We start from the raw sequence: 16,402 nt of genomic DNA on the forward strand, positions 1-16,402 counted from the left end.
TGACCATGTCCAAGTATCCTTGAGCAGATAATTGCTCCTGATGGCCCTTTGATGGACTGGCGACCCATCCAGGGTGAACCCTGCCTCTCGCCCAGTGTCAACTGGGATAGGATAAGCAGTATTGAAAATGGATGGATGGATGAATCGTATAACCTCTGCATCTGTTTGCTTCAGGTTATTGACAAAATATATAGTTTAAATACTATAAGACCAAATAAAGTATGCTGATTCAAGTCAGGGTATCTCTCTCTCTCTCTTTCTCTCTCTCGCTCTCTCTCTCTCTCCTAACCCAGCTTTACACCATCACATTTTAGCTACCTAAATCCTATCCTACCTGACATTTGAAGTTAGCATTTTTAGTAAAGCCACTGTAGCAAGCTAATAATTTAAATGCATTAAAATCATCGCATGGATTATAAGAATGACTGAACCCCTTCCATTGTTCGATGACAAGACAATTTACAAGCCATAAAAACCTCCGGTTGCAAAAATACTCAGTTCTTAATCAGGAATATGTTGTGTCTGGTTATGTGTTCACTAGCTTAGCCCTCGCACCCGGTTGAGATGCTAATGTTGGACTTTGAAACGAACAGAAGAAAAGGTTAAAGGTTTTAGAAACCACACCAAACATTTAGTTTACTATTCTATTAAAGCCTTCTTTAAAGCCTGGCACAGTGATTCAACAAAGCGGCTGACGTGCAGCACGCCGGTATCGAACTGTGTGTTCAACTGTGTGGTTACTAAGGCCTTACAAGTTGTGTGTTGATAGGATTTTGGCAAGGACAGATTCAATAACTGACACCCGCTATCGTTTCACGTAGGTTAACTCCATGTCTAGAGAGGACAGAGGGGTGCTGACTCGGGTGTGTTTGTGTTTTCCCAGCAGGTTTTCAGTTAGTGAGGACTTTGTTTCTTTTTTAGTTTCACCTTTAGATCTCTAAGTAGTGATAAGTTCTCCTTATAAGGACTCTCTTTTTATTGTATGACTTTCTTTGATTTGAACAGTACCCACCAGCCCATTTCCTTAGTTTTGGCCTCCACTTGTAACTTTACACTTTCTTTTACAACCTTAACTAATAAATGTTCCTGTATGAGTTGACGGCCAATTGGGCACAGTACAATCAATCAAATATCTGAGGAAAATTGGGATTTTTTTTTTCCTGTTAAGTTGAAATGGAAGTTGTTGTTTTTTTCAGTTTGAGTACAAGAGAGCTTTATATTATTTTCTCACACAGATCTTCTCCCCAGGGGTTTTTGAATAATGATGTGGGTCCCCAGGTGGTCCGCCCACCGTGTCAGCCACGTTTCATTGTGGTCTGGTAGTGTTTAGTGTCCAGTGGTCAGCAGAAGGGTCACAGCTAAATCAGGACAGACAGGACTGCTCTCATGACTCTAAGTGTGTGTGTGTGTGTGTTTGTGTGTGTGTGTGTGTGTGTGTGTTCAAATTGTATATTCTCAATATTTTCTCACATATTCCTAGATTTTAGTTAAATTTCTGTGGATGCTATACCAGAAATTTAAAGAATTCACTACATTTTGTTTTTTTTCTGCTTTTTGTGATGTAGCAAAATAATGGATGGGCTGCAAGAAAAGTGTTTGATTACCGTGATCTCAGTTTACGAGAGAGACAGAGAGAGAGAGAGAGAGAGAGAGAGAGGGCCAGATATGCTGTTCAAATTTGTGCAGTGAACAGTTTCCAGCTATGAGAGTACAGCTGGGACATGGAACTTCCTCGAGTTGTACTGATGCAGGTGCTCCATTTTATCGTGGAATATTGTTTGCAGACTTGAGAGATGGAGGAGGGAATTACTGTGTTTGTGTTAGGATTTCTCACATTTTAAGACCAATCCCCAACAAAATATAAAGTTTTAAACAGTAAAGTAGTCCTTGGAGGAAAGTGATGGGTGTTGCTTGGGGTTTTTTGTGTACTACCTACCTCCACCAACACACACACACACACACACACACACACACACACACACACACACACACACACACACACACACACACACACGTATTTATTGGCAACATAAGCTTTGGGTCTGTTTGAAAAACAATGTTGGCTCCTAAGCCTTCTCATTTCATCACATCCAAATAGTTTTCCAGACAGATGACTTGTTCATTTACCTAAAACATTTCCATCTGAAGATCTGGGCCAGAAATTGAGAACACAACCAAATACATTTACATAAACTTGCCACAAAAAATGGTCTTCTGTTTTTTTTTTGTGCGCTGGATATTCAAGTAAAAACACAATCTTATAAGTTTTTAAAACTATCATGACAATTTTCACACAAACAAGCAAAAAACTTGACAATAATAATCGCAAACCACAATGGACCGTGTCTGCAGATATGTGGCTGAACACGTTGGGTGTGCGGAAACTGGGTCAGCGTGTTCCCCTGCTCGCAGAGGCAGCTTCTGCAGTGGTATTTTCATTAATTGATCTTTTTACTTTAAATAATGAAAAGTGCTTTGTGCTTATGTTTTTGTCTTTTTAGTGAAGTGTGCGTGAAAACATGCAAGAAACATGTCCTGGACGAGCTGTTTTTTTTTTTTTTTTGAAAAATGCTTTACTGCAAGCAGAAAAGAAGCCAACAACACATGGCCTCCTCATTATATGGGTCTTTTACTTTTTTCCTCATAGGTCGGTTTGTGACATAATACTTTTTGAGGCAGACATCACCAAACCGACATATCCCCTGCGGTAGCATCATAGTTTTATAAATGTTTGCTAACAGCTTGATAGATGGAAAACAAGCTGCCAACTTTAGGAATCTGCCCCGTATTCATGCTGCATTTTAACATTCAGCAAATGAATATCAGAATGATTTTTTTTCTCAGTAGAATGCAGATGATTATATTATTAGCAGTAGTAGTGTGTAGTAATGATACCACGGAAAGAACCATGAAGTAAAGAGTAAAGAGTAGAAGGTAAAGTGAAGATGTGGCACAATGAATGATGAGGGAGACAGATGAAGAGAGCGCTGCGTCGAGGTGCAGGTCTCCCTTCCTACTGCAGGACATACACAGAATTTATTGGTGCTAATGCAAAAGATAAGAACCAGATTGATCTCTTTATGATTTTTGCCAAATGGAGACACTCTATAGTCTACATCAGAGTGCGAGGAGAAGCAGATGTTTAACAGCGACCATCATCTTGTGAGGGCGTGTGTGAAGATGAAGCCGAAGAAGACGGGTCGCAAAGCTCCCACATCTAACATGTTAAGATGCCGCAGTGGGAGGTTCATTCGCCATTTAACTGGAAAACATGTTTGTTTTCATCAAGTTTTTGGTGATATGAAGGCAGGACACAAATGCAGATGATGAACTCAAGGATTTATGAATCAGCACAAAAACTGAACATGTACGACAACAACTGAGGGCCCTATTGAAGTGATCTATGGCGCCAGACGGTTAGCGGATTGCGCTCTGTGTGGGCCGTGTGTTTGGGTTGTGTTCAGCTTGACTTTGTTACTTAGAGGGCAAGTAATCAGAGCACAAACCACGGCACAAAGAGGCAGTCATTAGACACCTAATTATTCATGGGTGTGCTTCGAGCATGACATCACTCAAACCAATCAAAAAGCCTAGTGTCCTTTAAGCTGAGGGTGCATCAGGACATGGCGTGTTTCTATTTCAATGGTGCACATATTTCAAACTCAGGAGAAATTAATTAAATTAATTCTCATCCAGAGAAACGGAGCTCCTTGCGTGCCAGGTGACGGTGCATGAGCACGTCTTCTGCTAGTATGTGGAGGCACACAGCTTCCACTGAAGTCATCAGAGGTGAAGCAGGCCTAGGAGGAGGTGGCAGCTGAGGTTTCTGCATTTTCAGGCATCAATAGAACCACATTTCAATGCAGCTCATCTGCTCAGCTGATTCATTCACCCTTGAAATAGAACTTCCCACATAACGCCATTGACCAAAGAACAACCTCTCCTTGGTCTATGGCACAAACAGGTGTTTCTGGTGTTCTAAAATAGCAGTGCTCCACGGCTGCAGGCTACGCCACAGTAACATACTTAAGCACCTGTCAGTGTGGGTGATGCGCAGGTTAATTTTCTAGTTAAAAGGACTTGGACGCTTACTCTGATGACATATGAGCCGGATTGAAACTAGCAATGATGCTTGCACTTGTGCCAGCTTAAAATGGGACCCGATATCCAAAAATAAAGTGAAGAACAGGTGAGAAGAAGGTGGCAGCTAATGAGGGCTGCTTAACTTACAAGGCACAGATGGGGTAGGAAACAGACAAAGACAGGAAGTACATTTCAAAATAAATCAGGAATTACACCTGTGACATTAGGGGGGAAAAAAAACAAGGAAGAATAAAGAGATATAAAGTGTCTCTGCAAAGAATCCAGTATCGTGCACCCTGTCTCATCAAGAAGACAATACTGTTCAGGAAAGGGTGGAGATGGTTGGACATTCCGTTAAGCTTGTACATGGCGCCATCTCCCATATTGGCCTCCACTGGACCCCAGAAGGAAAGCAAAAGCTGGAACCACAGAGGGAGCCATAGAGAACTTGGAACCAAGACGGGCAGAACTGGAAGATTTTTGTTTCCACCTTACATGCCGGTGTGGTGAAACATAATATGCAACATAATAAAATGTGACAGCAGCTGTAACAAACACCCTCTCTCTCTCACCCTCACCCTCTCCGCCTATGACCTCACTTGCTCTCGCTCCAGTGATTGGAACTTTCCTGAATCACTTTTGTTCTTTTACAGTAAGTCTCCTCAATGTCAACTCTATTATCTCAGTTTCTATTCTTATTGCCAGGAAAGATGAAAGATTTATGAATCCTCAGGCACATACACGCAGGAAAAAAAAAACCACCAGCTGTCTTCCAGCCTTGAGCCTCTAAATTGTTCTGCATGCACAATCTCGGCTCTGCCTCCCACATTGTGAATTCATGACCTTCTGCCCTGCCATTCCCAATCAACACTGAAGCGGCACCACTCTGACTTGTCAAAGTGACGCAAAGTCAAGATGCTGGTAAGAGGTATTGGATTTCATCTCCACTTACAGCTTGAAGAGCAAAATTCAATCCCTTGAGGATGTTGTTGAGGAAGCAGATAAAGTCCTTCGGTCAGGCAGGACAACTCACATCAGACAACTGACCGCAATTGAGGAATCAGAGATGCGTGGCATCCTCTCAGGGTGAATGACATTGTTTTAGAGTTTGGCCACACTGAGGCACGAGAATATCCTTCATGGAAATTTTAAGAGTGCTGTTGGAATTTGACACGACTCATGCCTTTGATTAGGAATGACACGGAGGAATTTACAGAGTTAGTAAGACCACGCAGAGGAAAATCCCTGAGTTTGATCAGCTGAGATCCTCATGTTCTTCTCTCAGGTCAACTCCATTAGGAGGAGGAAGAAGAGGAAGAAGAAGAAGAAGAAGAAGAAGAAGAAGAAGAAGAAAAGTTCCTTGGATGAATGCAGCAAAAAGCCAACCGGGGATGGTAAAACAGCAGCTGTTTGTGCAAACTGATTAATTCATTCAGCTGTTAAACACTCCTGACGCACCAGGCCTCATTGGCTGTATTCCCATGTTAGTTTGTCCTTGCGCTGAGACGAGGGTCATCCGCTGAGGCCTGGGAGCGCTTCACACGAACAAAACCTCGATCAGAGGCTGGTGGGTTGCTTACATTTTAAGAGACACTTTAAAGTCTTTGTTCAAGATTTAAGAAAGATTCATTGTCTGTCACAAGTAACTGAGATTTCTCTCCGACAGGCTCAGCAGGGCACATTTAAAAAAAAAAACCACACATTTCGAAACATTTAAAAATACAATACACAGTTTAAAAAAGACAAAGACACATTCAAGACACATTTAAAACACAGTACACAGTTAAAAACTGCAACAAACAATCTTAAGATGCCAAAACCTTGACTTAATCAGAGCAACAGAGGAAATAAATGACTTTTTGTAGACGTGGCATCGACCTGATGGCAGGAACAAGAAGGACTCATCACACTTCATTGATGATGCATTGATTTAATTCATGCAACATGGAACTTTTTCCAAATAATTGTTTGGTTCAGTTTAAATGTTCGAATATATATCAGGGATTTATATTTATTTTTACTCACGCAGAACCAGCAACAAAACCCCCAAAAAACAAAACTGCACATGGTTTTGTTTATGAATGATAATCAAGAAATAAACAGAATAAATTCAAGTTGGAAAACTTTTTCTCCCTGCAATGATGAACATATGAATGAAGAATATTTACTTTGACATGAATAAACTTACAGTATTTTATGAAATACAGTGTTTAGTAGAAGCTGTGTTGATCTAACCCAACAATCCTCTACTATAGTTAATGAGTAGCATTATATTTGACAAACTACAAGCCATCACAAAACCGCCACTGGCCGCCTCTATTGGCGCCCGCTCTGGATTTTCACGTTACAAGCCTGCATCTGATTTTATGAATCTTCGATTTTTGCTGTAAGGAGACAAAAACAAGAGCAAACACATTGCATACAGATACTATTACAGAGTTCTTTGGCAATGATACATCATGAAACTAAAGCACAACAGATGGAAAAATACTCTTAAACATCTTTGTCCACCAAATGAGAGCAAAACCATGTGCCTGAAGACAAAAACAAGTAGCAGCATCTTTATTCCATGAGTGAGTATCGGTGTTTACTTGAACCACAAGCTTGATTTCAGGAAGCACAAATACCGCTGGAATGAGATGGAGGCTTCAAATTGTCAGCACTGGGATCACATCTGTGTACAGTAATTACACAAATTATACCATGTTTAAAATACTTCATGTAACAGTTACTAACTCTGCATTTTTGTCGTCACTATGATATGTTGTAGGGAGTTGGAAGAGAAAATGGCACGAACAATTTTCAGGAATAGTATGATCAGATTTCTGTTTTGCTATTTTCCTGAACAAAACATGTATTTCCAATTATTCCCGCCTTTGTTGAAATCAGACTTGTCTTAAATGTGGTCAGAAATAACCATGTTTAGATTTGGGTCACGCCTTATTGGTTAGGAATCTATCATAGTAAATACGAGCAGAGATTTTTCATCGTAACCGCATCGTCTGAGATCTCGTTGTGTGACGAATGCAATGAGGGGACAATCGAACCAAGAGCATGCGAAAGACTCTCTGGCTTTGTCCAGACTGAAGACATGAAACAGCTGTTTTTCTGTCCACAGTGATATTTGCAAGTGATGAGATCAGATATGGTGTACTACCTCCTGCAGGTAGGGTGGTGATGTCCACAAACGTAGGTATCAGCGAGTACGCACATTGGTTTTATGTCACTGCACCGGCAAAGACATCGTTTTCAGTTTGTACCTCAAGAACGTCTCGAGGGATTTATTTCTCCAAATGTTTCACAAATTTTCTCAGGGACTTGAAGTTGACGTGAAATCCTTTTGTTGGTCAAAGGTCAACATCACTCTTTCCCCTACAAATTTGGCAAATAGAACTCAAAGATTGATAAGAAACATTTTGATGGTGAAAGGTCAGTGTCATTACCCGCACCGGAACACCTGAAGGATGCTTTCAAATTTGGCACAAACACCCAGCGGGACTCAAGACAGAAGTGAGAGGATTTTGATAGTCAGAGGTCAAGATCGCCGTTACCTCACATGATCGCAGTATTTCAGGAACACCTTGAGGACAAATCTTCAAATATAGTCTGAACGTAGCCTGGGACTCAAAGATCATGGTGGTCAAAGGGACACGTCACAGAAACATCTCAAGTTTAATTCTTTCACACCGCCACTGCAACCAAGGGAACCCCCTCTCTCTTCCTCTGTCTGTCCCAGCACCTCACTATATTATATATTATACTACTATATTTACCTAGCTTAGCTTAGCTACATGGTTTTATGTTTGCTGCTCACATTTCAAACCTCCAAATGTGGTTTGGACTTGATTTTAAAAAGCTGCATTTCGTGTGTGTGTGTGTGTGTGTGTGTGTGTGTGTGTGTGTGTGTGTGTTTGTGTCTGTGTGTGGTTTCCCCCGTCTAGACTGTCTAAAATCAATCATAATGTGGATATGCCAAATATGTGATAGGGGCTGGCAGTCTGATGAATGCCTTTGAGTCACGCCATCGTGATTTGCCAGGACATCACAAGATTCTGATTGAAAAAGTAAAACTCTGAGGCACTCAAGCTCCCTCCTCTCATGGGCGCCTCCGTCCTGGTCCAAACAAGTGTTCCTGAGGACCCTGGGGTTGCCGTAACACTGACACCTTGAATGGCTCCCTCTCACCCTTACCCTGACCTTTGTGTTCGCTTGTAGGCTCACCCGTGAATAGATGCACATGGGAAAAGGAGGCGCTGAGAATGCCCCCCCCCCCCCCACTTCATTAAACTACAGAACACATTGGCGCTGTAAGGGTTAAGTTCATGTGCACACTGGGATCACTGGGGAGAGTGGACAGATGGAGGCACAACTTTATTTTTTTCCCCACATATTTGTATTCTTTCATAAAAATGTAGATGGCGGTTTGTCACGACAGGCCCCAACTTCGTTAAAAAGCTGGTATGTTTTTGTGATTTAGTTGTTCTGATCACTCCGCCACAGCATGAGACTTGAAACATTTAGGCTACTTTCTTTTATGAGACCCAAGCTACTTTTTAAAACAACAAACCAAAAAAAACAAAACAAACAAAAACTTTATTACCATGAACCCATCTTGACTCAGGTTCAAACACTTGCTGACTTTTCTGTATCTGTTCCTAGTTTGTAATTTTTCTCTGGAAGCCTCTGCTACCGGAGCTTTCGTAGGTGATGACAGGAAGTGAAATATAATTATTATATCGTTATATTATATCATGTTCATGCAGGGGATTTAAAAAAAAAATCATTAATATTATTATTTTCTGAACATCTGTATGAGCCAGTTAGTAAGTGCGCCCAGAGTTGTGGACACACACACACACACACACACACACACACTGCTGCGAAGGCGTGGTGTGTGCTTCTCCCTCCTGGCTGAAACAGACTTCTGGTGCGCAACTGCTGGAAGCAGAGAGGTGAAGGAGCGGCTACAACAGACCCACCAAATCACCTCATCAGCCCGGCCGGAGCGACAGTCACTCGGCGTAGGAGGCAACCAGCTGCTAGGTCAAACACCCATGTGACGCACCGGTGGGGAAACTCGCTAGGGATGTTGGCATCGTGAGGGGACGCTTTCAGTTGAAATTCACCTGGAATATCCTGCGCGTTGGCATTCGGAATCAATTAAGAAAGACGTTTCTTTAGCAGAATGAACGGATTTACGCGTTTCTTCAACATGATTCTTGTTGCGCTTCTTGTCGCTTCTGTCTCAGCCAGCAAGTTAAATGTGCCGCGCCTGAAGCTGTCGCACAAAGGTAATAAAGTCTATTTATTTCTCTGTTACTGTCGCTCTCTCTCTCTCTCTCTCTCTCTCCATCTATACCCACCTCTCTCCCTCTCTCTGTATATCGCGCTGTATACCGTGGTGCGCGCGTGCGCTGCAGGTGTTACTAATTTTCAGTGATTAGCTTCTGTCCTTTCTTTTACGGGTTATCAGTATTTTCTCACTTCTGCAACATGGCATTTCTTTCTCTCTCTCTTTCCCTGTCTGTTTCGGTCTGTTCTTCTTTCCTAACTCTTCGCGGTGGTCTTCCCTGGAAGCGTTTACGCGCTCCTCAGCTACTGTTTTGGGAGGTTGATGTTGTTCTGAAAGCATTCGCTAGTTTCCAGGTTGAAGCAGCTCCGGAGCAGGCGGGGTGTCCAGCCTGGAGGAGATTTGGCGGAGGTTCATCGTTCTGCGGTGGGATACACCGGCGGGCGAAAGTCTCATTATAAAAGTTTATTAGCAACTGCAACCGAACTATTAAGAGAAGACGGTACAAGTATTCGTGGCGGGTTACTATCAGAGGAGGTAATTACTACGCAAGAACAGCAAACAAAGTGACCTTTCACCTTAAAAACATCCCCCTCATGAGAGCTATCTTGATTTGAGGCTTTTTCTGGTTTTATTATGTACTCTTAAAAACCGAAGCCAGATATCAAGATTAAAAGGCTTCCATATATAGTATGTTTCTATCCAGTTCACATGCCCCCCTCTCCTCCTCTCCATCTCCCTAATCTCAGCCCTGTTGTTGGCCATGACTCACTTGATGATAAGGCTGCAAAAAAAAGTCTGTGTGTGTGTGTGTGTGTGTGTGTGTGTGTGTGTGTGTGTGTGTTCAAGTGCCAGTGACTGTTGTTACCAAAGTGTGCTTATTGTTTCGATTCACTCAGGACAGAGCAGGTCTGCAATCATCATCAGTGATTTATATCACGCAGGATTTCCTTTTGTTGAGGAGAAAAAGTCACCGTCTGAGTGTACTGGTCTTCCTGTCAAAGGTACTGGGAAGTACTGGGAAATACTGGGGGGCGGGGGGGGGCAGTAAGGAGATGCTGGCTAGAAACGAGAGAGGGAACGAGTGGAAATAGATGTTTGAATACACACTGAGGTTAGAAATGCAGAACCATGACGAAACGGCGGAACTCTGAACTTGTGCATACTTGTCCGATTGTTTCTAAGTGCTAGAGTTTAATACTCTGGCGTCCTCGTCGGCAGCAGGGCGTAAGAATGCAAATGTTGTGAAATGTTGACGCGTTTGACAGTCCGCCAGTGCTATTTCTGTCAGGAGCATCACATTTCAAAATCTACAGTGGCAGTCAGATCATTTCATCTGTGGTGGTTCTGTGGAGGACAGGAGGATCTCTGGCTCTGGCCATAGACTCTAGGGCTCATAAAGACTTTTTAAGATGAATTTATTTGATCATCTCAATAAACAACTCTCTCTCTCTCTTTCTCTCTAAAAGAAAGCCATCAGATGGATTCATAAGAGTAAATTTGCCAAGTTGATTTTAGATGAGCCTTGATGCAGAAGCCTGGTCTGAATTACATATCTAATCATTAGGAAACACAAGTGAGGAGCAGATGTGGAGCAAAGGAAACTTCTGTTACTGAACTAACAGAGTCATGCACCAAGACATAGGAAAACAGCGCTCAAGATTGTGACCGTTTGACTCATCTCAAAAGTCTCTTGCCAAAGTTCTCTGTTGCAGTGAACATCTCCGTATGAAACCGTTGGTTCACTCTTACGGTGCGAGCATCACCAGGAGTGTGGGAAGGAACTCTGCCGCTACGATTCTCATTAGTGCTCAGCCCTGCTTCCTGTGTGGATGACCTCAAATATGACCCCACTTTTTATCCACTTTTAAATAATCTCCCCCTTCGTTCCAGTTTCAACATCTCCCTCTTCCATCTCTCTTTACCTCTGCTTGTATCTTCTCACTCTTTCAGTTGAAATTCTCACTTCTCTCTCTGTCTCTCTCACCTCAGTGTTTTGTCTTCTCTCCTCTGTTTGGGTTTCCCCTCCATCGACCCCCCCCCCTCCCCATTACAACCCGGAGAAGCCCAGGGGGGTATTTGTATTCTCAAGAGGACGCAGAAGCAATTTAGTGACAGGAACAGCTGTCATTATCTCATTTTAATCAATTAGTGGCTAGAGGTCCAAACAGGAAAGCGGCAATTTTTACCTCCAAAATGTTTTCCTCTCCCTAAACACAATACATGCCTTATAGTCGAAGGAGCCTGTCCTCGCTTGAAAAATAACTGACTCATTTCTCTCTGCTCCATCCATTGTCTAAAATAATTGCAAAATTTGTATCATTTGCCACTGAGGGTGTCCGTTCACCAAATCAGCGCTCGCTGACATTTAATGGATTATCTTTTAAAGAAATATAAATCAGTGTCTCTGATAAAATATCTGTAGAAATTCTAATTTAAAAAAAAAATACTGAAGCTGCTGCTCAAGCTCTTCACAAGTAGACTGTGTGCGTGTGCGTGTGTGCACGCGTGTGTTTGGCAAGGCTCCCAGCCTTCTGCCAAGCATCCATAACAACCTCCCATCATGCATCTCTCCCTGTCTTTTATTTGTTTTCCTCTCCCTTCAATCTGCACTCTTCTTTTATTCATTCAAATCTCTTGTGTCCATTTGTGAGCTCACATACACACAAACAAGCCCTGACTTTAGGAACACAAACAAACACACACACACACGCACACACACACACACACACACGCACACACACACACACACACACACACACACACACACACACACACACACACACACACACACACATCAGATACAATATTCACTTTGTTTGGCCAAAGACAGGGGGGCACTTGAAAACAGAAATGCACACCAGCGTCATCTTTTGATTAGTTCTCCCGAGTTAAGAGTTCTGTTAGTTTTCGCTAGCGGCCTGTGAATGGATGAGTTTGTTTGTTTTGTCAGCCGGCATTGTCCAGATAGAGATGTAGAGACGGGTGTTCCTTGGCGGCGCGGGATCATCTGTCGCCGGGAGTCTGTTGGAGGTGCTGGAATGCAGGGCGTCTCCCATGCTTTTATATTTGAGCTCCATTTTTTCTACTTTCTCGATTCTTTTGTCTTCATCTTTAGATGGACCTGCTCCCTCCCTCCCTGCTCCAGATTGCGGCTTAAAGCAATGAACAATAGGTTCCATAAATTCACTTTAAACACTCTCAGCAGTAAAGGAGGGAAGCAGGAGACATTTGCGGTTGTACTCACCAGGCTGACACATGTCCTTTTATGTAAACGCTTGAAGAAATATTGGAAAGAAGTGAGGGTTGTAGAGTCTTAGTAATATTTGACATGTTTAAAGTTCATCGAAGCTCTCAACAGTGAGTGAAGGAGGTCTTTAGCCTCAAGGCGAAATAGCCGATGTTTAAATTTTACTGTACATGAACAAAAATCTAAATGGTTTAATAAAAAGAAAAGGAAAAAAAAACACGTGGTAAGAAACTATGCCGTTTCACGTGAAAGGTTCAATTCTTGATAGATTTCAGCTGTAAAATCCGTTTTAATGACAAAAAGATGTATTTTTAGGTGAATGTGAGATGGGATTGATTCGGTATTATATATCGCTGTAAATCATGTTGAGGATAATGCTTGACATGTTGCACCTCGTGTGTAATGTAACTTAAAGGTTTGTGATATTATAATAATGGAACAGACAGTGCAAACGTGAAGGGTGTTATCCTGATTATTGGAGGTCAACCGGCCTTAAATAATCAGGGTAACATCCTTCACGTTTGCACTAACATCCTTTGTAATAATGACTTGGAGGAGGAGGAGAGGGACCGCTGATAAAAGCTGTAAAACACCTAATAGATGTGCATCACAACAGGTGGAGCAGTGTTTTCTGGCTCTGCCTCTGTCTCAGGCATGTTATGTACATGAGTAGCCTTCAGAGTGTGAAATAAATGATAAACACATGCTGTGCTAGTGATGAAAAATTGTTTAGCTGGTGCTTTATCACCCCTACAAGTCATCATATTCCATTTCGAGGCCAGAGAGCCGCTGTAAGTGGTCGTCTGGGGTGTTGAAGTGCCGACAGAGGAAACGCACTTCATGTGTCTGACATCATCGACGTGATGTGAAGGGTGACAAAAGAGGGACAGTGTGTGTGAGATGTGTGTGTTGATGAGGATAGTGTGTAGGTATCTTGATTAAAGCTTGTGTGTGTGTGTGTGTGTGTGTGTGTGTGTGTGTTACTGAGTGTGAAAGAAGAGAGATACTCATTGTTTCTGACGTGTGTACTAGCCGTGTGTTTGAAGTTAACTGTATGTGAGTGTGCTTGCGAGTGTGTCTGATGGAGACATCTGTGAGTTCCAAGGTGTCAGTTATGCGTGGTGTCATAAGCATCTTTTACGTGATAACTTTCAGATGGCGCCTTGGCTCGCGCCGCACGCAGATGGAGGAATTAGGGAGAGAGAATCTTCAGTAAATGTGTGAGTGATGTGGAGCTGGAAAAAAAAAAGGAGGGAGATAAAGACGAGGCCGGAGAAGAGATCACATATTGGAGGGGAAGCTCGAATGGGTGACGAGAGAGAGGAGGGATGTTTGAGATGAACAAAGACAGAAACAAAGAAAAAATTAAGGTCAAAGGACATTTGATATAATAAACCTGGAGCTGTTGCTGATTTGTTTCTATTTGCAAGGATTGCACCGTGACAATCACGCCGATAAAGAGTCACCTCCCGTAACTGACTGCTCTCATTGTTTCCTCTGCTTTTTAAGGAAATTTGATTATAGGTATGCTGGGGCTCATTTCTTGGCAGAGCAGATTGGAAATGAACCTGGAACAGGCGAGTAGAACTGTTTTATTTCAACATAAAGTAGAAGCGGGGGAATTTACTAGGCCAGTTAACACTGTTTGACTATCAGAGATAGTAGAGATGCCCCACCTCACCTATTATTTATTAGAAAGAACATTTCCCAGAAATATAGGTTGCTCTGTGTTAGAAAATACACTGAAGTGTACGATGAGTTATTGGAGACCTTAAACTTATTTCCAGCCGTAGACTAAAGCAGTTTAGAGGAAGAGCAGCACCTCTTCTGCTTTGTGCTACATTGCAGTTGTCAGTGCTGGAGCGTATCCATGTGAGGGACGTGGTCTCAGTGAGCTGTTTGGTCCCAGCAACATCAGCAGGAAGACTCAGTTTACAGTGACGGGACGTTCCTCACATTCCAGACGTTCGAATCACATACTTTGTATTTGCTTTGAAAATTGTTGAATATTAGAAGAGTTGCCAGTGCATCAGCTAGTTGATTAATTCACCAGTCATTACAGTTCCAACACAGCAAGGTTACTGAAAATGTTCTGTGTTAAACAGATTTGACAGCAAGTCAGGGCCAATAAAAACGTCATCTAAAGAAGTATGGCTATGCCTGCATCATTCTTGTAGTTTATGAGATGAAGTGTGAAATTTAAGATTGAAAAAGGACTGGAAGGAAGCAGCACGCACTTAAATGATAATGCAAAAAAAAAAAAAAATTAAAATTTTGAGGCGCTGTAATTGCACGGCATCGTTCACATGCAGCTCAAAAAAGCTTGCGTGTCTTCCTCTGCTGAGAGTCTATACCACTCAGAATATCGTCAGGAGAGTCATCGGATCATCTCAACCTGTAAATCTTCCAAATTTCTTTCAAGACGTAGAATTTTAAATCCAATCGCAGATCATAAACTGGTCCAGAGCAGGTTAGATTGCATATGTTACCATGGCGATCTACGCAGGTGGAAGGAGAACCGACTCTGGCTGCAGGCTCAACAAATTGCACCCAGCATCCATTTGTCTCACGCCATTCTCAAGTTTCAGCGGCGAGATGGATCAATGCACCAACCTGCCAGCACAGGTTGGAATATAAACACTTAATAAATCCCTGTTCCACTCCATCTTTGCTCCAAGTTCAGTAAAACTTTCCAGCGCAATAAACAGGATTCATCTCTCAGGCAAGGCCTCAGCTTTAGTATATATCAGGTCGGCAGAAGTTGTGCACTTACGTATGTTAAGATGTAGCTAAACCCTTAAAAGCCCAGTGTCGAACATGTAAACTTGCCTACAACCCCGCCAGATCCCCTTGAGTCAGCATTAGCTTATTAAACCCCTTCAGGATTAAAAGACGGCAAAACGTGTCCAGAAAACATTGATGTCCTGAGTGAGGCTCAGCTGCAAAACCTGCAGTAATGTTGAGTCAACTGGCTGAAAGATGGATGGAAGAGGGGAACATCCATGAAAGAGAGGGAACATCAAAGAACAGCTATAGACGATGGTGCAAGAGAAAAGGGGGGGACTTCATGAATGAGGGGTCTGTGAATGTGGACAGAAAACAAATGATTGATCCATGAAAGAAGGAATTTAAATGAAAGAGTGAGCGAGGAAAGATGATGGGAATACCGCAGGAGGGCAGACTGAAGGTCAGAGTAGTTTAGTGGAGCAAGAGGGGACATGAGAAAATGAGGAGGAAATGGCAGGTGAACATGAGCCAGAGCGAGATAAGAGACTCAAGAGTGACTAGATGGATAAAAGGAGGCGAACCTGCAGGATGAGAAACACTGGTCCCTTTTAGAAGCAACGTTTGAGGGTTCAAGTTGGAACAATGTGGCTTTGGACATCTGTCATGAAGATTACTTCACTAAGAGTTATGGGAGCTGTGTGAATCCCTGTGTGTGTATTTTATTTATATGAGCGCGTGTTTTATGCAGAAAGTGGGAGTAACCTGTATATCTTTCCTCCTGTGATTTATTTTACATCTGTCCAGCTTTGTTTGATGGCATGCGTATAAATGTGGCCAGCCAAAATCCACCCAGCTGGGCTGTTTTAACACGCTTGTTACAAATAGCAGCAGTGCTCCCTCACCACTGGGGGTTCACGTCCTGAGAACTATTTATCCAAACCCTCTACATTCCTCCACCCCTCCGAGGACTGAAGACACACAGCAGCTCCGCTCGCTGCTGGCTTCAAGAGGTCTGACCCACCCTCTCCTCTGGCCTTGATTGGCTGAATTGT

The 16,402-nt window shown here is 42.6% G+C and overlaps 1 protein-coding gene across 2 annotated transcripts in view; it reads left to right on the plus strand.

Moving 5' to 3' along the window:
- The first annotated feature begins 9,021 nt into the window (after nucleotides 1-9,021).
- The window catches only part of sema3g (semaphorin 3G), a 61,086-nt gene continuing 53,705 nt past the window's right edge, over nucleotides 9,022-16,402 (plus strand). For both annotated transcript variants that reach the window (XM_086214227.1, XM_086214228.1), the window contains exon 1: nucleotides 9,022-9,374. In XM_086214227.1, coding sequence (XP_086070353.1) covers nucleotides 9,269-9,374 — 106 coding nt within the window. In that variant the 5' untranslated portion in view covers nucleotides 9,022-9,268. The remainder of the gene's footprint in view (nucleotides 9,375-16,402) is intronic.

Source organism: Aulostomus chinensis, chromosome 9, assembly GCF_037954235.1.
Source record: "Aulostomus chinensis isolate RoL2024-O1b breed Wild chromosome 9, RoL_Achi_v1.0, whole genome shotgun sequence".
Taxonomy (NCBI): domain Eukaryota; kingdom Metazoa; phylum Chordata; class Actinopteri; order Syngnathiformes; family Aulostomidae; genus Aulostomus; species Aulostomus chinensis.